The 26,906-nt window shown below is 38.4% G+C and overlaps 1 protein-coding gene across 2 annotated transcripts in view; it reads left to right on the forward strand.

Annotated features, from left to right (window-relative positions):
- Nucleotides 1–26,906, forward strand: part of si:dkey-97m3.1 (fatty acyl-CoA reductase 1) — a 77,938-nt gene that overhangs the window by 13,195 nt on the left and 37,837 nt on the right. For both annotated transcript variants that reach the window (XM_055006509.1, XM_055006510.1), the window contains exon 2: nucleotides 15,987–16,274. In XM_055006509.1, the coding sequence (XP_054862484.1) occupies nucleotides 15,987–16,274 (288 nt within the window). The remainder of the gene's footprint in view (nucleotides 1–15,986; nucleotides 16,275–26,906) is intronic.

Below are 26,906 nucleotides of genomic sequence, written 5' to 3' on the forward strand. Positions count from 1 at the left end.
TTATACCAAAAGAAAATTGGCACGGTTCTCATTTTTATAGTCAGTCTACAAGAGAAGAGTTGACAGAACATTGTTTACTCTGATTCAAGGATTCTTTTAAACTGAGTTTGTTTATATGCAGATGTTAAATGTGTGCAGCAAAATGAATGAGGAACAGGAGAGAAACGCTAATCAGGAAGATTTAGGATGAAAAAGAAATGCAAAATCAGTTGTATGGAAATATTTTGCCAACAGAAAGGATGACGCTGACCAAAAACAGCCACTCTGATGTCAACGTCTTGCAATTTTTGACACCAAATGAGGTAACGGTAAATTATTTTGACCATTTCAATCGACACAACAAATTCTATGGAAGGGATTCAAAGCCAGAATTTGAACACCATCCAAAGAAAAAAATCACGGCTTTGTATGTCTTTTCCAGTGTGTCACCGTCTGATAAAAACTTTTTATTATTATTGTTTTGTCTTCTTTGCAGATGCTGTCAGCTAGAAAATCACCCCAATCATTTTAGGATGAATAATAATTTTCAGTGTTGTTAAGTCACCTGTAGCAATTTATATATTATATATTATATATATTTTGGTCTTTTTGCAGCTTTATTTGACTGTCATAGTGAGAGGAAGACAGGAAAGCTTCCCTCACTATACACAGGAGCCAGGAATCCATGCACCTGCACAGGAACCGGCTAACTGTGCAGTGTTCCCCCCTCCACACCCCACATCCTTATCCCAACTATCCTTGTCTAACGTCATGCTTTGCCTGTTTGTGGGTTTGTTTTTTTAGGTTCCTTCTCAAATTGAATTTCCCAACATTGGAGGTTTCATTTGGTACAACGAGCCTTTTTTTTTCTTTTACCCTCTGCTATCCCTACCCAGATCCCAACATGTCCTTTTTCTTTTTTCTTCAAGAAAGGTGCGCGCAGCACTGCGCAGCAGCCGGAGCTGTCATTGGCAGGGCAGCTCAAATGAAATTTCGTTGTATATGAAAATGTGCAATGACCAATAAAGATTGATTGAAAGTGGGGAGAAGAATGGGGGAATGACCTGAATCAAAGGACCATGGGCAGGAATCGAACCCATGACCACTGCATGGGGACTATAGCCCCAGTTTATGGGTCGCCTACTCAACCTATAGAGCTACCCAGGCATCCCTACTTGCAGCAAATTTTAGTATCCAATATATAATCAGAAACACAAGATATAGTCTTTTTACATTTTTTTTTAAATATTGTGCAGCCCTAGTGTGGGGGCGACAACACATTTTTGTCAAGTCTAAATCAGCAACTAAACGCCTAATAAAGCCTTCTCACTGGAGACATGTCGTCTGATGATGGACCAGTTTTAGCCAAAGCCTAAATTATTTAAAATTTTGAGGAATTTTGTTCAAGAATTTACTTCATGTGTGACGTCGTACTGTCATCCAGTCCGCCTCCTCTGAACGAACAGCAAATGTGTTGTATGTGGAAGTGAAGGCAGCCCAGATGAACCCTCTGAGCTTCAGTGATATCCTGCTCTACGCCTCTTTCCACTGCGGGAATATGAGCCTGCCGGTTAAGTGACAGGGCAGCTGTGGCCTCTGCACTTGTCTGTTTCTGCGATAAGGTTGTTGAAACCACTGCACCAATTTAGGCCTTTCCCTGTCGTCGCTGCACGTCTGCATGCGTGAGCTGGACCAGCTGCTGAAAGCGAGGGGCCTTTTCTCAGCCGTCGTGATAATGTCTGCCTCAAATGGATCATCAAACACCAGCGGCTTCTCTGCAGCTGGGGCCTGTGTGGGTATTTAATGTCAGCTCAAAGGGCTGGATACCCAAACTGTACTTCCAAGTGCATGCTGGGTGAAAATCAAGCCAATCCAAGGCTGCGTCCTGAATCACTCATTCACTTCCCTTTTACATAATAAACAGTAAGAGGTTTTGGAGACTTGAGGGATGAGTCATGTTTCTGCAAAACCACCAACAGGCGTGGTGTCAGACCGGAGGAATTTACACATATGATCCAGGCAGAGCGTTGCATTGTGGGATTTTGAACAGAAACGAATGCTCAGCAGTTGGGGCTTGAAGCTACTGATGAGAAGGTCGGGAGTTCAAGTCCCAGCACACCGAGCTGTTGGACCCTTGAGCAAGGCTTCTAACCCCATCTGCTCTGTGCTCAGACCCCGGCCTCCTAACAAGCTGGGACATGTGGGATCAATAAAGTCTGTATAATACGAGAAAAATCAGTAAATGTTCACATTGGAGCAAAAATACAAATATTCTACAATAAAGTTATATTAAAAATTCAAGCAAATCTGCTGTTAACCCTTAGATGCATGACTGATTGGACCCTTCACTCTTCCATAAGTGGGTCAAAAATGACCCGTATGGCGAAGAATCAGTGTTTTTATGCCATTTTTGTATTTTTAGTTAAGAAAAATAATATTATTGTTTGTATTGTAGTTTTGTCCACATGAGAATAATTTCATGTTGGAAATACGTTTATTTTTCACTTTATAACAGATTTTGAACATTTTGATGATTAGAAAAAGAAGGATATTACACAGAACAGCAGCAGAACAATGTCAACATCCATTTTGTTGACATTTTTCCACTCTTTTCCTCCAGCTGTTGCTGCTCTTCGTCCCTCCAAGTTTGTGCACTTGATCACCTCTTGTATGATTATCAGTGATAAAGAGCTTGGGGTAGTAATACATATATCATAATTTCTTTAAAAGTATAAAAGGTCACTTAAAAATTTAAATGGAATGATATCAATAACATGTTTTTAGAGGAATACCAACTTTTCATTACAAAGATATTGCAAGAAAACGACCTCACTGGGTCATTTTTCATCCCCTTATGCATCTAAAGGTTAAAAAAAAAGACATTGTCCAATTGGTGCGCAATGTTTCCAAATTTGATGACTAATCATGAACCCAGTAAAAAAGAAAAGAAATTATGATTTTTGCTATAATCGAGCAACCCTAGCTTTAACTACATTTGATACCTAAGTTATAACTTTATCACACATCATGTTGGTTTTGCAGACTTTTCACAGGAAAGCATCAATTCAAAAACACCATTCTGAAAAACAGACATGGCGAATATTACAGCGTGGAAAGTAGGATTAAGAAACAATGTTTATTAAGCATGCATTATGCCACAGTAAAATATCTTACCTTTTTTTTTATCCGCACACAATTTTCCCACAGATAAGCACCAACTACAGCAATCTCTAGTATAAAACAATATGGGAAACCTTTCATTATTTGTTGTCCTTTTTTTTTCCAAGTACAGAGTTAAAATGCCTTTGTTAATATGTTTATATGAGTGAAATAATAGTTCTTTTCCATGACTACAAGGACCGTAAGACAGTCATCGTCAAGACATGTTTATTTTTCTTCCAATCAAATCTATTTTTCTTGATTAGACATAATGTTTAGCACCATCGGGAACACCTAAAATCCCTCCTTTTAAAGTCTTACAGAAGGAAATGGTAGCAGAAAAACACCACCATAGTAGGGATGTGCAGCAAAGTTGAGACCATTTATCTTAAAGATGTAAAGTGAAAGGTGTAATTTCATCGTAGGTCAGTTGATTTCCAAAACTCATTCTGTTGAAATAACAAACAGCGGAGGAAATTAAAGGCCGCTACTCGATCCATGACTCTTACCGATGTGGTGAAAAAGTCTCGTTTGTTACTTGAAAAGCGGTGTGTGAGGTTCATACAGTGACGAACACACGGAGCAGGTTTGTGACCTCAGAGTTCACTCAGAGTAGGATGGCTGGTTTGGGTCGGAGCCAGGAGTAAACGGACACCACAACACCAAGAGCCTCTGTCACTCAGAGCCGGCTGGTGTAATTACAGAATCCCTCAGACACAATGTAGACAATGCATGTGAACACAGGGAAACATAAGCTCACTCTCCTGTGGCCAGATATCTGACGGAGAGCAGAGACCTTCACCTGTAGATTTGAAGCTGGCTCATGGTTTCAAAAAACAGATTAAATTAAAGAGACGGTGCTTAATTCCTTGAAGCCCACGGCTAATATAATTAATTCTAATTAGATTAGCATTTAGCTGCATCAGAAGAAAATGAAGTAGAGGAGAAGACCTGCTGTTTTTATGTTGGATAAAGGCCTTTTAAAAGTGGGTTTATGTCAGAGATAGATACAAAATGTCCAGTTAAGGAGTTTAGATGGAGGATGCTGGAAACCATGTTTAACCCTCGTGTTGTTCTGTGGGCCAGAATTGACCCGTTTTAAAGTCTGAAAAAAAAATATTTTCACAGTGAAACTTCTGATGTCCACATTTTCAACATTTTTGGAAAATCTTTGAACATTTTTTTGTGAAAACAAAGGAGTGTTAAAAATGTTTCTTAAGAACATTCACATAAAAATCAACCAAAATCCAGCGAAATTCGCTGGATTTTGGTTGATTTCTGATATGTATGTAATCACTTTAGATATTTTTAAGATTTTTTTGGAAGATTTTTACTCATTTTTTGAAAATTTTCTTGCCAAATTTGGGGGATTTTTTTAAAACAAAACTTTTAAGGGAATTATTGGAATTTTCTTCCTGAAGGTTTTGCCAAATTTTCAGAAATTTGGGGAATTTTTTGCTGAATTTTTAGATTATTTTTCAGACAATAAAACAATATTTTTTGGTGCCCGTAAATGAGGGAAACAGGAGGGTTAACAGTGATGCATTACCTTTTGTAAAGTTTGGATTAAAGTGTGTATTGAACTGCACTGACATACGGAAAGCTGCAACTGGAGCACATTTAGTGCAGGATATCTAAAAATAAAGCTCTTCTCATTACTAGCACATTCAATATGTAGCGTTCACCCACTGTGGGGAAACCAGCGCTGAGTGTTGTCACAGTTTAGGTTAATGTCCGTTAGTTTGGGGAAGTTTACACTCGAGCATCCCCAGCCACAGTTGCCAAGACAATATTAGGATTTTACCAAGCAGCACATCAGCCTCAAAGCCCCAAACATCTGTGGAAAGCATACAACCACGCCTAGATGGTAGAAAGAACTGAAAAATGTCTTCTGTGCAGTATGACAGTTATGATGCCAAAATCATGAAGACAGAAAAACTCAAATCTAAAACCTAAAATCGACATGTACAACATTTTCCCAAGTTTTAAAAAGGTGTTACTAGTAGTAGAAAAAGGTGACTCTACACACTGCAGATGTTTTACTATTTGTATTTTAAATTTGTTTCCATACTTGTCTTCTGTCTGCTCTGTGTTACACTGCCTGCAGTACAATCAAGAATCTTCTTAATATCTGTCGAGCAAGTTTTGGTTGCAGTTGAGTCCCTAATGGCTTCTTAACCTGTTGAGGAGTACAGAGTTGTAGGTGAATTTTAAGCAAATTATGTATTTCAACATTTTAAGCTTGAAACTTGAAAGTCCAACACTTATTTCTGTTTTTGTAGTTTCTGGTTCTGATAAATGGTGTCATTTTAGCACGTTTTTAAAGATGAACCTGTTAGTGGATTTTGTGATTTAGAGGGTTGAAACTGAAAACATACTTTTTGAAAAGAAAATTTTGTCGGTTCAGCAAAAACAAGATTATGTTTGAATGAAATATGTCTGATCTTACATTTTCCTTATTGACCCTACAATAATATAAGATAAAAGCAGTGCTGTTGCTTTATTTGCACGTCTTCTACGTGATCATCGTGTGGTGAGGACTCTGACTTTTGTCTGAGTTGTGCAGCGTTAGCATCGCTCTATTGATGCTGCTATCATAATCACTGTAAACTGTGTGTTTTGTGCTGAAGTGCAGCTTTGCATTAGTGGCTGCAGTAACTGGAGGATGCTGGGTTTGCAGAGTGGTCTGTTTAACAGGACATTTTATCAGTTTTTGAAGTGCTGCCTTTTCTTCCTGGGAGCTAATAGATTTTATTCGCCTTATCTTCTGATCAGGTCATTACCCGGCCTCATCCACTCCCTCTGGGTAAAAAGAAGAGTCGCTCATTTCCTCTCTTGAGATTGTCACAGAGACAAGAACCAGAAATTGCCTTAAACGGCATGACGAGCATGACGCTGCTAAAGTTAGAAACGTCATCGTTTAGGGCCGGAGCTGTGATGATCGTCATGGCTTCTCTGTTGATAAAGACTTGTTGGAAATGTTTGCTGTGGAGATGCAACACATGTTGACTTGTGCGTCTCTTCTGAGTCCAGGATGGTGGATCAGATGAGATTTGTCTCCTGGCTCGAGTTCACCAGCCGGACCTCGTCTTTTCAGAGGTCTCCATGTTGGCACAGCGAAGTGAAGCCTGCAGTGGTTGTGTACTTAAAGGAGCTTTTCAGGATTTCTGTTTTTACTGTTGGCACTGTGTTATTCAGTGAAAGGGCCTGACTTTTCCTTTGTGTCGCCTGCCACTGGCGTTCAAGTTGACTAATACTGCCTTAATTATTGGCTGCATTTTGCAGCATTTTGCTCTTTCTATTTTTCCCACACTCCCTCCTCCCTCCCTCCGCCGGCTTTTGTCCATTTATAATGGCCTCAGCCAGTGTGCAGCTGTAGAGCTCGATTTTTGCCTGTGTCTCCAGCAGCATTCAGCTGACCCACTAATGGAGGGGTTGTGTGAAGAAAGGCCGGAGGCAGAAGGACTGCAGAGCTGTGGCTTAAAACAACCCTCCTCCGACAAACAGCGTAGACCTCCCGGGGAGAGGAGCTTTGAGTCAAAACACAGAAAAACCTTCAGTCAGAAGAAAGAGAACCATGAAATAAGGCCAGAGTGCAGCAGCATTAGCTGTGGACCACAGTAAACCTCTGCATCTGAAGCTGTTTTCTTATGCCTTGAGCATCTCCTAACTTTATTTCTGAAATGACCCTGAGTGACTTTGTGCATGACGCGGTACTTTGTCAAGATGGCATCATAACCTGAGAAGCTGGTCCCTTAAGCTTTTACTGCTCGTCCTTGCTGCCCACTGCTTTGACCTTTCTTTCAAGTCGTACTATAGGCTCTAAAAAAGGACGCTGCCTTATTCATCAGTGATGAGACAACAAGGTTAATGCTGACAGACATCATCTGAGCCTTATCATGCTTGTCTTTCATAATCTGTATGACTGAAGAGGACAGGTGGAGGATTTGGAAGAAAGTTAACCCTCTGAACCCCAAGCAGTTTCTGGGTGTATCCTTTGCTTCTGTCGCATTTTTACTCGCTGTGGGCTCATATTTCACTGCAATAAAAAGTCTAGCACCTCTGTGGAAACAGGACGACCATGGCCAAATGTAGAAAGAATTCAAAATAGTTTGTGTGCGGTAAGACAAAGCCATAATCCCACAAAAAAAAAAAAAAAAAAAAAAATATATATATATATATATATATATATATATATATATATATATATATATATATATATATATATATATATATATATATATATATATATATATACACAAGGGATGTCCGATATTGGCTTTTTTGCCAAAAAAAACTATATGCCGATATTGTCCAACTCTCAATTTCCGATTCCGATATCAACCGATATATGTGGGCTTTGAAATAATTCCAAACCACAGACATATTGTTAGTCAGGCACAGCAAGCTTGTTACTGCAGCCACATGACTTGTTTACACGCTTCACGACGCAGTTTGATGATGTCATAATTTGCATGCCAGTGAATGCCGGCAAAATTTAGGCATTATTTTATCGATTTTCATGATAGGCAAAAAAAAGCCGATAATGATATTTACCAATATTACATTTTTATGCCAATATCGGGCCGGTAATATCTGTGTGCCGATATTATCTGCCATCCCTAATGTGTAGTATTAATATGTGAAAAAAACAGAAATCAACATGTACAATTTCCCAAGTGCCCACACGTTTTCAACAAAAAAAAAATGGGGCTCTACATTCCACCGATATTTTACTACTTAGAGTTTTAATTTGTTTGCATGATTGTCTCTTATCTGCTCTGCATACACAGCCTGCAGGTCAGCCTAGTTCAGCTTTAAAACTGCTGTTTTTTTCTCACATGACTGTTTGTTGCAGCAGAGACCGTAATGGTTTCATGGTTGTATAGAGAAACACAGAACTTTTTGATTTAGCAGAATATTTTTGGCAATATTTTAAATCGGACATAGTGATATGTCACATTTTTAACTTAGATTTGGGTGTTTTTTCTGACAAAACAGCAAGTTGTTCAAAGTCCATTGAAAAGTTGTTTTAAAAATCTAGAATTTAGTTGTTTTTATAGTTTCTGCATCTAATAAATGGCATAATTTTGGCGTTTTGAATAAAAAAATAACATGCATTCAAACCTGGCAGTCAGTTTTCCACAAGGTTAATTAATTTGTATCACAACAAAAACAAACAACAGGCGGACTTCCCCAGGAATCAGAACTATTAAGAATGCATTCATGCGTGTTGAGACACTGCATATAAATTTGTTGCTCAATATGCTGTTTTGAGGCCACACTTCACCTCCTACTGATGTAATGTTTTGGTGTGACTTGGTGGTTCTTAACCGTCTTTGCGTGTGAACCCTTGATTATGAAGTGACCCGTACTTGCTACCCAGCGTCCCACTAAGCTGAATTTCCCACATTAGACGACCTTATGTGGATAATTCCTGCAGGCCTAGGCATGTATGCATTGTGATCTTTGATTGCTGACCTTCTGCTGGTGTAACAATGAACTGATTAATCATTTAAATGATGAGCCTTTATTGCTAATATTATAGCTTTGTACCAAATTCATGTGTTTGTGTGTCTGACCCCAGTATTAGAAAAATGAAACGTTATCCAGCCGTATTTGTCAGAGAGATGTCCAGTTTAGCTCCTGTTTCTATGTTGGCTTGGGACACACAGAAGCTGGACACTATCAGACCCGTCAGGCGACAGGAGAAGCAGGAGGTGGAGTTTTGTAACCTGAAAAGAATGCACCAGTGCGTGTGAGCAGTGTCATGAATCTGGAATATGCAAGTTCATTCCAACACTTTCCAGGCTACAGGAACATTTCCATTGTCAGGCGTTAATCCGTAGTGACTTTCAGCTCCTCTGCCCTTGTCCTCGTGTCCACAGGGAATCTGTGTAGCACAAAGCTCGAATGTTGGAGGCCTCAGCAGAGGACCTTGACTGTGACCTTTATTTAGTTTATGCATACGGAGTAGTAAATCTGTAGATATCAGCTTGTCTTTAAGTTATAGATCCACGACAAACCGATTAACATAATCTGACAAAACTGGTGCTTTCAACTCTTTGCTTGAATCCTCGGCTTTGTTTTCCCGTGGCACTTCCAGACCAGTGCAGGAATAAACCAAACACACACATCTTTTTCCGTTTGTTTGTGTGCAAGGGGAGTGTAATTCAATATTGCATGCACAGACGGTAGAAGGGAAGGAAAGCGAGTAAATACAAGATTGTTTTGTTATCTGGGCCACGTTTGGCTCAGGAGGATTTGGTTTCCGTCTTCTGTCTTTGGGCAGACATGCTGGGAATCTGCAGCCCAGGAGAGAGGATGAAAGAAGCAGAGGGGGGGAGGCAACTCATCTCCTGTACAAATCACAGCCCTGCTGAATCACAGAAAGTGCTGATCAAGCTCTGGTCTTGGCTAAATGTTGTGCCCATTGTTGCCAAGTGGAAATTTTGAAGTAGGCAGCTTATCAGCCGTGCATTTTTTTTTTTTAACATCCTGGTTGGCAAATGTTAGCCTGAACTGGACGTGCCACGGCTGCGGCCCCTCTTCTGTGATTGGCCGGGAAGCCGTCATGTCATCTTAAGAAGCTTGTGATGTTTCGGCGCATCGTTGTCGTGGCAACACACAAATGAACAGCAACATTGGCAGTGTGGTTTGTGAGCTTTTTAGCCCACACATCGACACAATGCTTTGATCAGATAGACGCATAGCTGCAGCCTGAGTCACAGGGAGAACACAATGCGACGGCTCAGGTTGCTGTCGGTTACCGTCTGAAGGGAGATAAGGGTAAAGTCGAACACAGTCGACGTTTGGCGGTGAACCATAGTCGTCAAATAAAACCAAAAAGTGCAGTAAAACCCAGAGTCACGCTGTTTTTCTGCATCAATCATAAAGCCAAGTGGTTAAAGATAAGCTGTGGCTTTTACGACTTCATACCAAAGTGGCTCGTTAGTGTCCAACTTCACAGCCCGCTTTTTTTCATTACGCTAAATGATATTTTGAGTTCATAAATCATACTGACGTTGCTTTGAACTACCCCAGATGCTTGAGGAAATATTTACATGGGAAAGCATTAGCTGCTGATCTTGTGTATTAATCCTGCAGTGTTTCTTAAAGATGTGACAGTAATGTTCTCATGTTTGTCTGCAGCACTCAGCACAATAATACTATAATAAACCTTTAACTTGCATTTATCAGCACTCATGAATACCACTCACATTTACATGACACTGTTCTGCCTCCAAAGTCCAGCTGTAATGAACTTGCCCTGCTCTCGCTCAGTTCCTCAAGTGCTTTTGTCGTATTGTTGTCTGTGTGAGGTTTGACAATCCCCTCCTATACATCCACAGTACCGTTCAGCTGAGGGCGCCTTCAGCAAATACCGAGAACAAACATGAATTCATGGTCCTCAAAAGACAGAAAATGACTTCTCTCTGGAGTGATGTGTCGTTTCAGAACACTGCCCCCAATTACTGGGGATAAGCCGTCAGAGGTTTTGATCAACGGAAAAACTTCAGTTGATGTCAGTTGTGTTTCAGTTAGAGATGTTTGTCCTGCAAAACAAGAGATTTGAACTCTGGGGAAACTAGAATGGACAGTTTTTACTCTTTTCTGGTGTGTTAAGTGATTATTTTTTCCAGTAATCGAATAAATACACAGATTAATAGATAATAAATGATAGTTGCTGCTAGTTCGAAATTTAACTTGTTACAGTGGTTTAATGGGTGCTAAATTACAGGAAAAACCTCAACACCTGACCCCTTAGAGTGAAGGCTCACTGCAAATCAATACAAGACTGTTGTAAGTGATCACGTTTATGCTGTGATGGGAATTTCTGTTCTGAATGGACTCGTCTCTTCCATGATGACAGTGTCTTTGTCCACTGAAGGGTTCACTCAGGTGTGCTAAAATGTTGCAGAAGTAGCCTCATACGCAGGAACCAAACAATGTAGGATAAAAGTAGGGCTGCAACTATCGTCTAGGCACGTTATGGCATCAAAAGCGGAAGTGAGCCCGCTATGCAGCAGAAATAACCATCCGATAAAATAACCGATAAAGGTATCGGCTGCAACACACCTAATGGTAGAAACTACACTTTGTGGTCAAAATTGCACTCATTAATTTAGGGGTATCAATCTCAGCTTGCCTGAGAAAATTGGTAACAATCAAACGGGTTTCGGAGTCTGAGTCCAGATTGTCACTCTGGTGATGCTGCATTTCCTTAATGTTCTTATTTATAAACTGTTCAGCTCATTCCTGCATACCGAGTTCTGTGTTTTGGGTGGGGAGGTCAGGGGGTCACCATGAAGAATGCCAATGCTCTTCTGCAGAGGTGTGGTTTTCCTCACAGTTGACACTTTATGACCCTTATCAGATTCTAGTGGAGGTGGGAGGCATCCTGTTGTCTCCAAGAGAGCTGTTAGTGGTCCTTCAGTAATAAACATCCGATCAGCAAATGTTCCGTTTGGATGTGAGTTTTAGGTTAGCTGTCTTCTGAAATGGTGTCTTACCAAATTTACAGCTTCGGTAAAGGGTCTCTGGATCTGTGTGTGTTGCTCTGGAACAGAGGTGTCAAACTCATTTTAGTTCAGAGGCCACATTCAGCCCAATATGATCTCAAGTGGCCAGTAAAATCACACCATAGTAACCTATAAATCACCAAAACTCCAATTTTTTCCTTTGTTTTAGTGCAAAAAAGTACATGCAGAAAATGTTCGCATTTAAGGAATTATCTTTTTATAAAACATTAGGAACAACCTGAAATTTATTAAGAAAAATAAATTCAATTTCAATATTATGCCTCTGTTTATCATTTACACATTACAACTTCCAGATCACAATGTTTCTACAAAAACACAAAACATTTAGTAACAGGTATTTGGAACTGAACGATATAGTATTTTACTTGATGATCAAAACAACAAAAGTCAGACAAAAAAAGACAAAAAACAAGACAAAATATTACAAAAACGAGACACAAAACGACAAAAGTGAGAAACAAAATGACAAAAATGAGACAAACATGAAAATGTTCAAAAGAAGCAAAACATATAAAAAGTTACAAAGTGACAAAAAATGGTCAAAAACGGGACATTAAATTACACAAATGACACAAACGAGACAAAAAAGGCAAAAAAGAAACAAAACAAAAAATAGACAAACGACACAAGCGAGATAAAAAAACACTAAACGGCAAAAATGACACACAAAACAATGAATAAAGAAAAACACAAAGAGACAAAAATAAGACAAAAATTACAAGTGAGACAAAAAGGAAACACAAAACGACAAAAACATGAGACCAACGACAAAAGTAAGGAAAAAAATGACAAAAAAACAACAAAAACAAGGCAAAGTATTACAAAAATGAGACACAAAATGACAAAAGAACAATGAGCAATCTAGTATTTTACTTTATGATCAAAACAACTTGTCATGATCTTGAAATTATTTTAAATTTATAGTTTTGCTAATGTGCAATTTGCAGTTAATGTCTTCTCTGTAATTTTTACACTTTACAAAGTCGTCCCACAGGCCGGATTGGACCCTCTGGAGGGCCGGTTTTGGCCCACGGGCCGCATGTTTGACTCCCTTGCTCTGGAATGTTCTGCTACACAGGTTTAAAAATGTTGTGAATCATATGTGGCTTTTACAGTCGCCAGATCTCAACCCAACGGAACATTGAAATGACGTGTCGTTCTCTACCATCGTCATCAAAACACTAAATGAGGGGGAATATGCTGCTCATCCCTCCTGTAGAATTCCAGAGACAATGGAAAATTCATACTAAACAGAGTTGAATCTGTTCTGGTGGCACTCAATGGCCTTACTAAGATGCTTTGTGTTGGTTTTTCCTTTAATTTGTCACTCGTCTATAGCTAAAACCTTGGCAAGATGCTGCTACGGGAACTGTTCAGTGTTTTTATAGCACTCACAAACACAATGGTAAAAGTGCTTCACATAAGGGCACACAGCAGTAAATGCAAATTAAAAGCAAAAACTGGCATCACATAAAATAAGTAAAGGCTTATGAGTAAAAGCACATCTTGAGTTCAGATTTAAGACTCCGACCCCCTTAATCTTCATCAGAGAATCTTCAGTAGACAGAGAACTGAGAGCAGGGTCACGCAGGGATAAAAGGTCTGAGATAAAATGAAAAGTCAGTGTATTTTGTACCTTACAGTAATTAAAACAACCTTATAATCAATTTTAAATCGCACAGGAAGAGCTCAAATCTGCTTACTGTGGTTAAAATTCTGACTTCTGCGCTGTCTGTAGCCGATTTATGTTGTTCTGTTCAGCCACATAAAAAGGCTGTTAGAGTAATTCAGGCATGATGGGATGGTAGCACTTGCAATTGTTTTTGTATGTTCAACTCAAAATAGAAGACCTCGGAGGCCGTGCGTTTTGTCATTTGGATGATTGGTCGCAGATAGAGAGAAAACAACACTGCAGAAATGAAATGCGTGAATATTCGAGTGGAAACTGTTGCTTCTGCCACTGTAAAGAGTCGGTACTGAAGCTAACGACCGGTATCTGAGTCCTGTGGATGTCAGGAGCGACCTCAGCTCTCCTACCTGGTGTTTTTGTCGTAATCGGGACCCCACAGGAGCTGGCTGGCCGCCTGCCACCGCTAAAGCAGCAGACGCAGCTCCTGATTTATTGTATGGAGTTGGCCCAAATAAGCAGACACAGTCCATTACACTGCCACCATTAGAGCAGCCATTGATCCAATTAAACTGCCATACAATGAGGGGCGGCCGGACATCCAGAAGCACGTCAAAATCCATTGGAATAATGACACAGAGGGCGAGTCGGTGTCACTTTATCTTGGATCAGTGCGCGTCTGAGTGGTTGAAAGCAGGTGTGTGAGTCACTCTTCATTTCGCCTGCCTTTCTGTGGGTACGGCTTGTTGTGTTGCGACTAAACGGGGCTTCCAGCTAATAGATCTGTCGCCATGTAAATCTTCACAGATAACTCTGAGTCGACACGACAAGCTGTGTTCTGAGAAACTCCCCTCCCGCACCACTGAGACCTTGCAGGACGAGACGATTAAAGCTCATGATGTCATCCAGTGTTTTTACATCAAGGTCAAAGAGTTCTTGGTGTCATTTTGGGGCCAGATAGAAGATAGGCCAGTTCAGTTTTATGATTTGCTGTGCTGTGCTGGTGATACAGTTTTCTATCAGTACACATGATAATTACATTTACTGGTGATGCAAATTTACCATATATATGGAGTAGAGAGAGTGCCAAGTTACAAAAATAAATCTATAAAAGAAAAAGCATATGAAAGTGGACATATAAAGACGAATAAATACAATTTAAAAAATAATGTTTCTATATAAAGCAATATTAATCAAAAAATTAATCCATAAAAGAAAAGACTAATAAAAGTAGAAATATAAAGACAAATAAATAAAATAATTTTTAAAAAATAAGAAGAAATGTGCTTATGAATAAAATAAAAATAATGTGGTAATATAAAGCAAAATTCATCCAAAAAATGAATCCATAAAAGAAAAGGCTAATAATAGTAGAAATTTAGACAAATAAAAAAAATAAACAGGTGGCAATATGTGTTGCCACAATATAATGTGGCATTATAATGTTATGTCGCTTTAAAAGCAAAGGAAAAGCATGTTTCTTCTTCCTGTTTTTTAATTATTTTATTTTTGTCTTTATATTTATACTTTTATTGGCCTTTTATGATTCATTTTTTGATAAATTTTGTTTTGTATTGTCATTTTCTATTTTGTTTATAAGCAAATTTCTTATTTTTTATCATTATTTTGTTTATTTGTCTTTATATTTTATTAGCCTTTTCTTTTATGGATTTATTGTTTGATTAATAGTGCTTTATATTGCCATTTTTTTCTTTTATTTATAAGCACATTTCTTCTTATTTTTGAAATTATTTTATTTATTTCTCTTTTTATTTATACTTTTATTAACCTTTTCTTTTATGGATTCATTTTTTGATTAATATTTCTTTATATAGCAACATTATTTATTTTTTATTTTATTTACAAACATTTCTTCTTATTTTTTTCTTTTATTTATTTGTCTTTATATTTCTACTTTCATTTGCCTTTTTTATGGATACATTTTTTGATTAATACTTCTTTATATAACAACATTATTTTTTATTTTATTTATTCATCTTTATGTTTCCACTTTTATTATTCTTTTACAGATTTATTTTTGTAATTTGGTACATATCCATACATATAAAGTTAATGATTGATGCAATGAACTGCTTCCCTGTCATATATTACATTTGATTAACTGTATTAAATATATTAAATGACTACTGTGCTAGTTCCTGGTAGCCTAAAATAAAGTATAACTATTATTTTCATAGTTGCTGACCTCTGTTTTCACTGAGTGTCCTCTGGAGCTGATTTTTTGTTTGGGAACACCACACAAATACACAGATACACAAATACATACAAGCTGATGTCAGTCTGCCCTCTCACTATCTCACATTATGAATATTCATGTAATTAGCATCCTAGTTACATGCTTGTTGTGGTGCTATGAAGGTCAGAAAGGAGAGATAACTCCACTGATTCATGCTCTGAATTGGTTGAAATGCGCTTTTCCTGCTAAAACGTATCAAAGTGATGGAATTAAAGATTGTACATTCATTTGTCACTTTGCTGTTCTTCTGCTGGCCTTGCTTTAGTGCGATAAACACGTCAGATTTAGCTTCTTGCTGCGTGTTTCACTGCTGCAACTCGCACTGGCTTTACAAATGTGTCCTGACACAGTATTCAAAGTTTGTGGCTGCCCGTCCTCATGTTCGTCTTCTCCCTCTCTCTCTCTTTGTCTCTCTCTGCAGGAGCTGTCTGAAGCCGGGACCCTCGACGGGTCATTAGAGCAGGCAGCAGACAGACAGACTGGACTGACGGACATCTGCAGTGGCACAGCGGGCAGCAGGATGGCGTCCGTAGCAGAATACTACGCTGGCAAGAACGTGCTGATCACAGGAGCCACGGGCTTCATGGGGAAAGTGTTGGTGGAGAAGCTGCTGAGGTCCTGCCCTGAAGTCAAAGCCCTGTACATCCTGGTGAGGCCCAAAGCAGGGCAGTCCATGCAGCAGAGGGTCAGCGACATGATGAAGTGCAAGGTAAGAGCCAAGTGTTGGCATTTTGTTTGTATGCAGGGGGTCCTCAACTTTCGTCAGAGTTCCGTTCCGACAGACTGATGTAAGTCGATTTTCACCGTAAGTCAGGATTCCAGAGAAAATGTAAACAAAGTTGTTAATTCATCACGATATTGATCAGTTCTTCATACAAATCATGAATAATAATGACTTTCATGCATGTATGAGTCACAAGAAGGGAACCAAATATGTCGCACTGTTTTTACAACTTGATCTAATTATGCTGATGTTTGTCGGGGTTTAGCTTGTTTTATTATATCTGATTTCACTTCCATGGTGTGTTGCCCTTAAGGCAGAATTATCGATGTACTTTTATTTTGAAAAAGCCTTTATTTTGAAGTTGTCTGTTGACAGTTTTCTGGATGCACGGCTCTCTACTTTTTAAACGCCACAGGCAATGTCATAAGTAAATAACTTGATTTTTGGACGTACTGGTTAAGTTAAAGGGATTCATTTACATTTTTTTATGTTGTTTTATCTGTTTTTGTTGCAGTTTTCACTCTTTAATGTGTATCAAGAGCCACAGTAAAGAAGTCGAGTTTGCTATGATTCATTTTGCAAGCACGAATTTAACTAGTTGGACAGCTGGAACTTTTACCATCACCATTTTCTCTGCCATCAGAAGAGTCTGACTTGTGCTTGGGGAGCCATAATGAAGGGCAAAAAGTTAGCGAATGTAGCACAATCCAAGGTGGCGTACAACCGGAGAATGTAAACAAAGCCGTCGTATAGCGCCATGTGACGACGTGTTCATCCACCAGTTCGTCATTAAGCAAGGACTTCCTGCATGTGGTTTCACTGTTACCACAAAGCAATCTGAATTTGGTAGATTTAGTCCGATTTTCCCCTCTGATTAGCTTTTTCTTCACTGCAACCCCTCATTGTGACATATTTAGAGCAATCCGTCGTCCAAAGAACATCTCATAAAACAGGATTTCTGACATAAACCTACTTTATATTGTTATTATTAAATGGAACGCCTATTAGCTGCCTCTGCAGTATGTCAAAGTTATACTGACATTTAAAAAAGAAGAAGAAAAAGTCTAATTTCTTTTTACCCTCAGGTGTTGACAGTGTGTCAGTGGCTCTACATGCCTTAGATTTTATCACTGACATTTCTAATTTGGTTTCATTCTTATCATACCTGTCTGCTCTGTGTAAACACATCCTGCAGTTCAGCTGAAAAGCCCCAGAGTTTACGTTACGTGTGAATGTTAGTCTCATGTGAGGTAGCAATGGCTTTTTCTCCACTGAAGAGTGTGAGAATTTTTAATATTTTACAGAATCTGACTACTGCAAACGGTTTAATTTTTGCACATTTAAAAGAAACCACTTAGAATAAAGTGATTTTGGTGAAACGTCAGTTTTTAGCTTAGATTTGGATGATTTTTCCACCAAAACCGAAAGTTATGATTACATTCTTCTGGTTTTTGTGGTTTCCGGCTCTGATAAATGTAATTTTGGTGAATTGATTCTTTTTTTAAAGACAATTTTTGGTATTTTACAGAATCTGATTCCTAGAAACGGTTTATTTTTTTGCACATTTAAAAGAAATCACTCACCAAAAAGTGACTTTGATGAAATATCATAATTTGAAACCTAGATTTGGTTGATTTTTCCTCCAAAACCAAAAGTTATGCTTGCATTTTTCTGGTTTTTATGGTTTCTGGCTCTGATAAATGGTGTAATTTTGGTGATTTGATTTTTTTTTTTTTTTTTTTAAGTATTTTACACAATCTGATTTCTGCAAACAGTTTATTTTTTGCACATTTATAAGAAATCACTTAAAATAATTTGACTTTGATGAAATATCCCAGTTTTAAGGTTAGATTTGGTTGATTTTTTTTTCACCAAAATTGAAAGTTATACTCGCTTTCGTTTGGATTTGCAGTTTGTGGCTCTGATAAATGGTGTAATTTTGGTGATTTGATTCTTTTTTGAAAGAGAATTTTTAATATTTTACAGGATCTGAATAATGTAAATGGCTTATTTCTTTGCACATTTAAAGAAATCACTTAGAATAAAGTGACTTTGATGAAATAACGCCATTTTAAGCTTAGATTTAGTTGTTTTTTCCACCAAAACCAAAAATTATGCTAGCATCTTTCTGGTTTTTACGATTTCTGGCTTTTATAAATGGTGTTTTTGTTTTTTTTAACCCACTGATGGGTTTTGAGGTTCACAGGGTGAACATATTGACTGCGTACCTGTCACCTGAAGTATACTGAAACTGTATTCCAAAGCACTTGTCAAGTCCCATTAATACTCTCATTTTGTTGCTTGATTCATCTGCAGCCCAGTGCCGTTATGTCTTCTGTCATCTTCTTTGTAGTTTGAGGAAGAAAGCAGCAGATTCTGAATGCTAAAACAGTCTCGTCTTCCACCTCATGAGCACTGCAGGTGATCTTAAATACTTTAAATAAACACTGCGTGCAGATAATGAAGAAAAGCAGCGACTATTTTTCTCAGAGAAAACACTTCTGTCAAACCAGGTGACATTCAGCTTATCTGGATGGTGCTCATTCAAATCATCATTCAAAACCATGGTGGCCGTTCAAAGCCTTTGCCGTTGTAAGTGTGTTTACAGAGCAATAGAAATTTGCCTCTTAATTATAGCAGCAGCTTCTGTTGCCATGGTGAAATGAGCTTAATGACCCCAGAAGAGTCCAATAGTTCATCTGTGAGCTTCAGCAGAGACACGAAGAGTCAGAGAGCAAAATGAAGAGTCAGATTATCAGAACAGAAGTGGATGTTGTTTTACTGCATTCTCACCTCCTCTTCCTCCTACTCCTCCTCCTCCTCCTCCTCCTGGGTATTTTCAGGAGGTGGATGAGAAAGACAGGGAGGTTTTAGGCCAGAGGAGGTGATGGAAGGACAGGAGAAGGTGGAAGAGAGAGATGAGAAAGAGGGGTGAGGATGAACTCCAGATATGTGGCGTCAGCTGTATCAGGCCGGGCAGCAAAACATGACTCAACAAAACCCTCCAAACTACGTCGGCCTTAATGAGCACCAGAGGATTGACACCGTGTGCGTATTGATGTGCTCACAAACAGCTGCTGCGAGCTCACGCTGCTCCGTCTGGCTGTTGTTGGCCTCAAACTGTCAGCACACCTAAGAAAATCACACTTTCTCTGTATTCCTCTCTCTTTCTCCCTTTAATAGCATCTATTTTTACTGCTCTCATTGAACTCTCTACAGCATTCATTATTCTACTCACTGCCGCTGTGATGGCAGCGGAGCAGCAGCCAGAGCAGTTGCACTTTAATTTAGCCGAGCACTGGGGTTTTTCTTTTTTCTGTCATTCCTCCCTCCTCTTGTCACGGTGAGCGTGATGCCTCCAGCCCTCTGCGATTCACAGAATACCTCTCACCATGTAATAAGTTCACTCTGACACAACAGTGCTGTAAAAGTGCCAGTTAACAACACCCTGTAATTTCTGCTCGGCAGATACGAGGAGAGTGGGCGACACGGAGAGATCTTTTTTTTTTTCTCCTAAACACACTTCCAAATGCATGTTCCTCCTCTGCTGTGGCTTTTAGAGAAGAAAAGAACCAGTGATGATCAAACGGTTTCTTTTAACCCGTGTCGATTTCTGCTGATATGTCAGCAAGAGGACAAGTGAGTTGGTTTAATTTAATGCTAGGAGTTCAGAAGGCCAAACCTACAGAAGTAAAAGCCTATTTCATTGTCTCATTCAGAGCAATATACACTGTATTATATTGATACGTGTGTAAACTCCATATATTGTGATTTAAAGAACTTTGTAAATTCATTTGAGAGCAATATTTTTAAGGTTCAGTGATCAATGTGGCAGCTGGAAAAGTGCAAATAAATGGACAAACGACACAAATGAGACAAAAAAAATGACAAAAGCATGAAACAAAACAACAAAAACGATACACAAAACAATGAATAAAGAAAAACACAAAATGACAAAAATGAGACAAAAAACACAAGCGAGACAAAAAGGAAACACAAAACGACAAAAATGTGGGACAAATGATAAAAACCAGACATAAAAAGACAAAAAATAACAACAACACGACAAAATATTGCAAAAATGAGATGCAAAATGACAAAATAGCAACGAGTATTCTAGTATTTTACTTTATGATCAAAACAACTTGTCATAGTCCAGGAATTATTTTAAATTTGTAGTTTTACAGATTGCAGTTAATGTCTACATTGTAATTTTTACACTTTACTAAGTCATCCTGTGGGCCGGATTGGACCCTCTGGAGGGCTGGTTTTGGTCCGCGGGCCGCATGTTTGACACTCCTGCTGCAGAATGACTTGATCATCGCTTTAGAGGCTGTTCAGTGATCAATGTGGCAGCTGGAACACAGATGGCTCTAAATGATGCTGAAATCTGTGCTTTTATGAGTGTGATGTCTCCATTAGGATCATCTGGAGGCTCTTTAAGGAGAGAGAGTCTAAATGTTTGGAGATGAAACCATCAGTTGAACCTACAAAAGTACAAGCCTATTTCATTGTCTCATTTAGAACAATATACACTATATTGTACCGATACGTGTGTAAACTCAATATATTGTGATCAAAGAACTCTGTAAATTAATTTTAAAGCAATATTTTTAAGGTAAAGTATTATATCTGTTATAATTCCTTGCACAAAACACGTGGTTTACTCGTAATTGCTTATTTATAATCAACAAAACCACTACAGTAGTGTGAACATTGTGAAATACAATGTGGATCACAGTAACAACAGTCAAAATATGCCTCTAACATGGCTGTGATTCTCTCTTCTTGTTGCCTATATTTCAAAATAAAAGCGCATTGTTTAGTTTTAACAGCTTTTATTGTTTTTCAACAGACAGAATATCCATGGACTCATGTGAAATATACAGAATATACATGTCCAAAGTCCTGAGATAGTCAGTAGTGAACCTTTCTTATTCCCTTTCCTCCCTCCTTCCTCCCACAACCCTTCCTACAGCTCGTCTGCTGCATCTGCACTGGCTGTCTCCTCGTATGAAATATATATTATATAGTAAATCATAAGAATAACAGAAAGAATTGACAAAGCAAAATATATGGAAGTATAGGCAGATATAGGAAGGAGAAAAAAAACAATGATCAGTAGGAACCATAATAATAATTTAGAATAAAAATCAATCAATAACTAAAGAAATCATTTAAAACAAACAAACAAAAAAGGAAAAGGTGGGGGGTAGTTAGGGGAGTGCATTGTTGAGTATAATTTCATGTAGAATTATTCGAACAGATCATTCTTCTAACTGTTAACGGATCCAAATCACCTGGAGAAATAAACAGAATAATTTCAGCCCAACAAACAGCAGCATGTTAAACTGCATTAGTTGGTCCATGTTTGAAGGTTTGGGAGGCCTCAAAAAACCAGAAGCAGCTCTGTGTCACACAACAGAGCCATGCAGATGAGTAGAAAATCAATAGACTTAACATGGATCAATCTTCCAAATCACATAAAAGAAAACATTAAACAATTCGTAATTCCTGTTGCACATCAGTTAATCTTTATCGAAGTGTTTATCCCACTTCATCTTCACAGATATCGACGTCTAGTTTATCTTCTGCTAGTGTTTGCAGGATTTCCCCCTCAACAATTTTCCATCGGATTTGGCATCGCTCTAATAGTGTCTGCTATCAGGTCACTGCTTGACGCTCTGCCAAGCTCAGGCTCACTCGTGCTCGGTCCACATTCAGTGATGTCATTAAATTTCCATGACCGAGCCTCAAGTACTAATTGGTATTCATGCCAGTCCTCAGGTCAGCTGTTATTCCGCTCAGAACGGGGATAATTCATGAAGGAGAACTGTGGGTTTTGTCTCTCAAGTAGCCTCTCCTCTCATCCCTCGAGCCAGGCCAGTGTCTTTCTTACCACCTGTTGCTAGGTAACGACCAATAGATCTGCCCCACGTAGGATGCAATCAGGGGAGCTGCCCCGAGCAGGAAAAGGACAAGCCGATAGGAATCTCATTGTCTCCGTGCATCTCCACTGACATTTAAGAAGCGTCCGTCTCTCTGTGTGGAGGCTACCTTTGATTCAGTGGAGATGTTTAGATGGCTGCAGTCTTTGCTGTGGTGCCAGCAGCCGAATGGCACGTCAGGCCCTTGATAAGTAGGCCTCTCTCCTGCTCTGTGGCATGCTGTTTCCTCCCACTGCCAGGCTGCTGAACCCAGTCACAGCGTTCTGAGTCCGTGCAGCATCTTCATACTGTAGGATCAGCGCTCTGACTCTGAGGGATGTCGGCCGACGAGGCGGGAAGTGGAATGCTTCGGGTAGGAAGAGGGGATCTTGTGGAATTTAGCCCGTGATGCAGGGTCCTGTGGAGAGGAACAGGGGTGTCAAACTCATTTTAGTTCAAGGGCCACATTCAGCCCAATTTGATCTCAAGTGACCTGGAACAGTAAAATCATAGCATAGTAACCTATAAATAACCACAACTCCAGTTTTTTCCCTTTGTTTTAGTGCAGAAAAGCAAAAAATGTTCACATCTAATTTTAATTAAAGGCACTACCTTTTTTACAAAACATGATGAACGAACTGAAATTTCTTCAGAAAAATAAATTAAATTTCAAAAGTATTATGCTTCTGTTTATCATTTACACATTACAACTTTCAGACCACAGAGTGTCTACAAAGGCACAAAACATTTAGTCACAGGCATCTGGAACTCAACGATATAGCATTTTACTTTAAAAACGAGAAAAGACAAGAAAAACGAGACAAAATATTACAAAAATGGGACACAAACAGACAAAAGCGAGAGACAAAATGACAAAAAATGAGACAAACGACACAAAACAAAACAAAAAAGAGACAAAAAATTAGACAAAAAAGTTAGAAATCGACAAAAAAAATGGACAAACGACACAAATGGGACAAAAAACATGACAAGAGCGTGAAACAAAACAAAAAAATTATACACAAAACAAATAAAGGGAAAAAAATGACAAAAATTAGACAAAAAACACAAGCGAGACAAAAAGGAAACACAAAACAAAAAAATGTGAGACAAACGATAAAAACCAGACATAAAAAGAGAAAAAATAATAACAACATGACAAAATATTACAAAATGAGACACAAAATGACAAAAGAATAATCCAATATTTTACTCAAAGATCCTTATAGAAAGTTAGTGAGGAACAAAACAAATCGAAATCATGATTAAATGTAGCCAAGAGGAACACCAATAAACAAAAAAACCAATGGCATGTTTTATGTTTATCAAAATCTAAAAATTAACTAAATTAAAGTTCTTTATGACCACAGTTCAAAATAGTGAAAAATTCTAGTTTCTTTGACCTTTTCCAGCAGCAGAAAACAACCATTAAACGTTTGATTTTTACATTTTTATTTACCGAGAGTAAAATTTTCACTACAATGTTAAGTCCTGCCCCTTTTTGGAAACACTTTTTAGTGAATTATTTAAAAAGAACATGTAGATTCAAGTAAATTCTTTCAAAGTTGATATTAAAGTCGTGTTAAATAGTTTTTGGCTCTGATAAATGGTGGAAAAATTCACCTTTTTTTTCCTTTTTTGAACATTTGCTAATCATATCTTTTGTTTAATTTCAAAATTACATATGACAAAAGAGCTTAGATAGACAAATATAGGTGCTTTTGAGTTGTTTCTTGGCTGAAATGCTTGGTGTCTAGGAAACTGATGAGCATATGTCAGTATTATATTAAACTACTGATAAAGAAACATGGCCTGTTGTTATTTTCATCCCTATTAAAGCACATTTCTTTTAAACGCTCTTCCACTGTACTCTGTTTAAACAAAGCCTACCTGTTTACATGGTATTACTGATGTCTCGTCACTCGCTGCCAGTCGGTGGATTTGAATAAGTATCTGCTCTCCGTGTTTGTTCAGATACCTTATTATAATGGGTTGAAACGCAGCCGAGCAGCGAGTTGTTGGACAAGACGTTTGATAAACAGATACTGTGGCGTTGCTTTAGTTGGCTCCACTTTGTTCTGCTTCGTTGCAGCTCCTGTGTTTTATAAATCCCCATTGTGGTGGAGGCCATTATTCAGTTTGTGTGTGCACATGAGAGCTTCAGGAAAATGTAGCTGAGGGCAGTTTTCACAAAATTTGAAAAGCCAGTTTTGAGATTATTTTCTTAGCATCCCCAGAAGGCAAAAAGCATAAATGATCAACTAAAACAATACATTAAATTGAGTTCAAAGTTGCTAAGATTATTCATTTCCATCAAATCCGTGTATGGTTCTTTGGTTTTTCCGTTTCAAAATAAAATGAGAAAAAGCAAATAATCAGGCTTTTTTTTTGTTTTTTTGTTTAAAAATTAAATTTAAAAATGCAAAGTAGAGAAAGAGAAGAACACTGCGTTTTTACCAATTTTAAGGTTTAAACTAAAAAAGCCTTTTCTTTTTGGCGCGCCATTTGGAAGCTACTGGCGGAGCCAGAAATCAAATTGTTCTCCATGCAGAACTTCCTGACACTCATTATAGAGCGATGTGGAGCAACATGGTGACACAAAGTGTCTCTGATTTCTGCGTGGGTTTTGCCACTCTCAAAGAGCTTGCAAATAAAATTGGAAAAGGGTTCGAGTACAGCTTTTCTTGATATGTGTTCGCGGTCCAGACCAGCTCAAACTGTTCTTCCTTAGCGACTTCCAGCACTTCCGGTGTTGCAACAAATTAAAGCAACAGCCGTATTTTGCATTTTGGGTTTTAAAAGCTCGAGCTAAAATCCTGCACATTGTGTTTTTCATTAGTTAAATAATACATTTCTACATTTAGAGTTTAAAAACTGGAAAACAAAAAAAAAGCAACACTGTTTATTGTCTTTTTAGATTTTATTTTGAAACGGAAAAACCAAAGAACAAACCATACACGGATTAAATCATTTTGGTTCTCAGTAATTATTTATTTTTGCATTTGTAAGCTAGGCTGACTCTGGGTGAGGTATTGTTCTGTCTTCCTGGATCTCTTGATAGATGGCACGATGTTAATCCCCCCAGAACTAGTTCACGATCTGTCCAGACATCAAGATAAAGAGGTCACGAGGTCATGGTTCTCTATCACACTTCTGAAGAACCTAATGCTGAATATCCAACAAGATGCCCAAAGTCCCAGAGCTTAGCACAGGTCACGCCATGGATTCACTGCTGCACAAAGAGAACAAAGAAAATAAATCACACCTGAATCCTCTGTGTTCACAGAGAGTAAAAAAATGTGGTTGTGATTATAAATAAAGACTAACGCTAAGCTGAGGCATCAAAGATTTATCGCTCTCACAGAAACAGATGCCGTCTGAATCTTGAAGTACGTGCAGACGCTTATCTTCTAGTTTCAATACGAAGATTCCTGAAATCTCAAGACAAAATGCTCATTTTGTAGTTGCAACAGTTAGTAATGAAGAGTGATGCGTTTTAGAGACACATGGAAAACACTTGCAGCGTTTTTTCTGTAGCTGTAAATGCTAAATAAGCAGTTAACCCTCCTGTTGTCTTCATTTACAGGCACCAAAAAATATTGTTTCCTTGTCTGAAAAAAAATCCAAAAATTCAGCAAAAAAATTCCCCAAATTTCTGCAAATTTGCGAAACTTTAACAATAATTCCTTAAAAGTGTCCTTTAAAAGTTTTATTTAAAAAAAAAAAATCCCCCAAATTTAGCAAGAGAATTCTTGTAAATGTTTTCAAACAATGAGTAAAAATCTTCCAGAAAAATCCTAAAAATATCTAAAATGATTCCATATATATCAGTAAAACTTCTAATATTTTCTTTAAGAACATTCACAAAAAAATCCACCAAAATCCAGCGAAATTCACTGGATTTTGGTTGATTTTTTTTTTTGGTGAATGTTCTCAAGAAATATTTTTAACGTTTCTTTTTTTTCCAGCAGAAAATGTTCAAAGATTTCCCCAAAATGTTGTAAATGTTTACATCAGAAGTTTCACTGTGAAAATATTGTTTTTTCCCACATTTTCAAACTTTAAACCGGGTCAGTTTTGACCCACAGGACAACAGGAGGGTTAAATACTGAATCCTAATGTGAGCACAGCTCTCCCTTGTCCTGTAGTTATAGATGGGTTTGGTTCACAGATTACACTATTCTCCCAACACTCGCTCTGAGTTGTGGTGCAGCCTTTCTGCTTTGTTGTTGTCATTTTTTACCCGTTATCACACTCAGATCCAGTATGACAGCATTGTTGTATCGATTTCCTCTGTTTGCATCCACAGCCAGGTGATCTTTCAGCAGTATAAATATTCAAGATTTATTGATTCCTGCCTTCCCTGACAGGCGGCCTCCTCTTTGTTTCCACTTGTGGAGCCGATCAGATTCCTGCCTGAATTGTTAATGGCAGCTGTCGGCACACCTGAAGCATCTACGTCTCACTCCTGAAGGAAGAACAGACTCTCCCACCATTCTCCTCTGATTCAGCCCTCATAAGCTAAATCCCAGTTAATGTGTGCCGTGGTGCATGAGTGTGTCTAAGGCGTGTCAAGCTCTGTTAGAACAGCAACTTGGGGATGAGCGGTGTGACTTGAGGCATTTGCTCACAGAGCAGGACTCTGAGGGGAGAGGTTGAGGCTGCCAGTCTGGCGCATTGCAAGACATTC

This window comes from Amphiprion ocellaris, chromosome 21 (genome assembly GCF_022539595.1).
Source record: "Amphiprion ocellaris isolate individual 3 ecotype Okinawa chromosome 21, ASM2253959v1, whole genome shotgun sequence".
NCBI classification, from domain to species: domain Eukaryota; kingdom Metazoa; phylum Chordata; class Actinopteri; family Pomacentridae; genus Amphiprion; species Amphiprion ocellaris.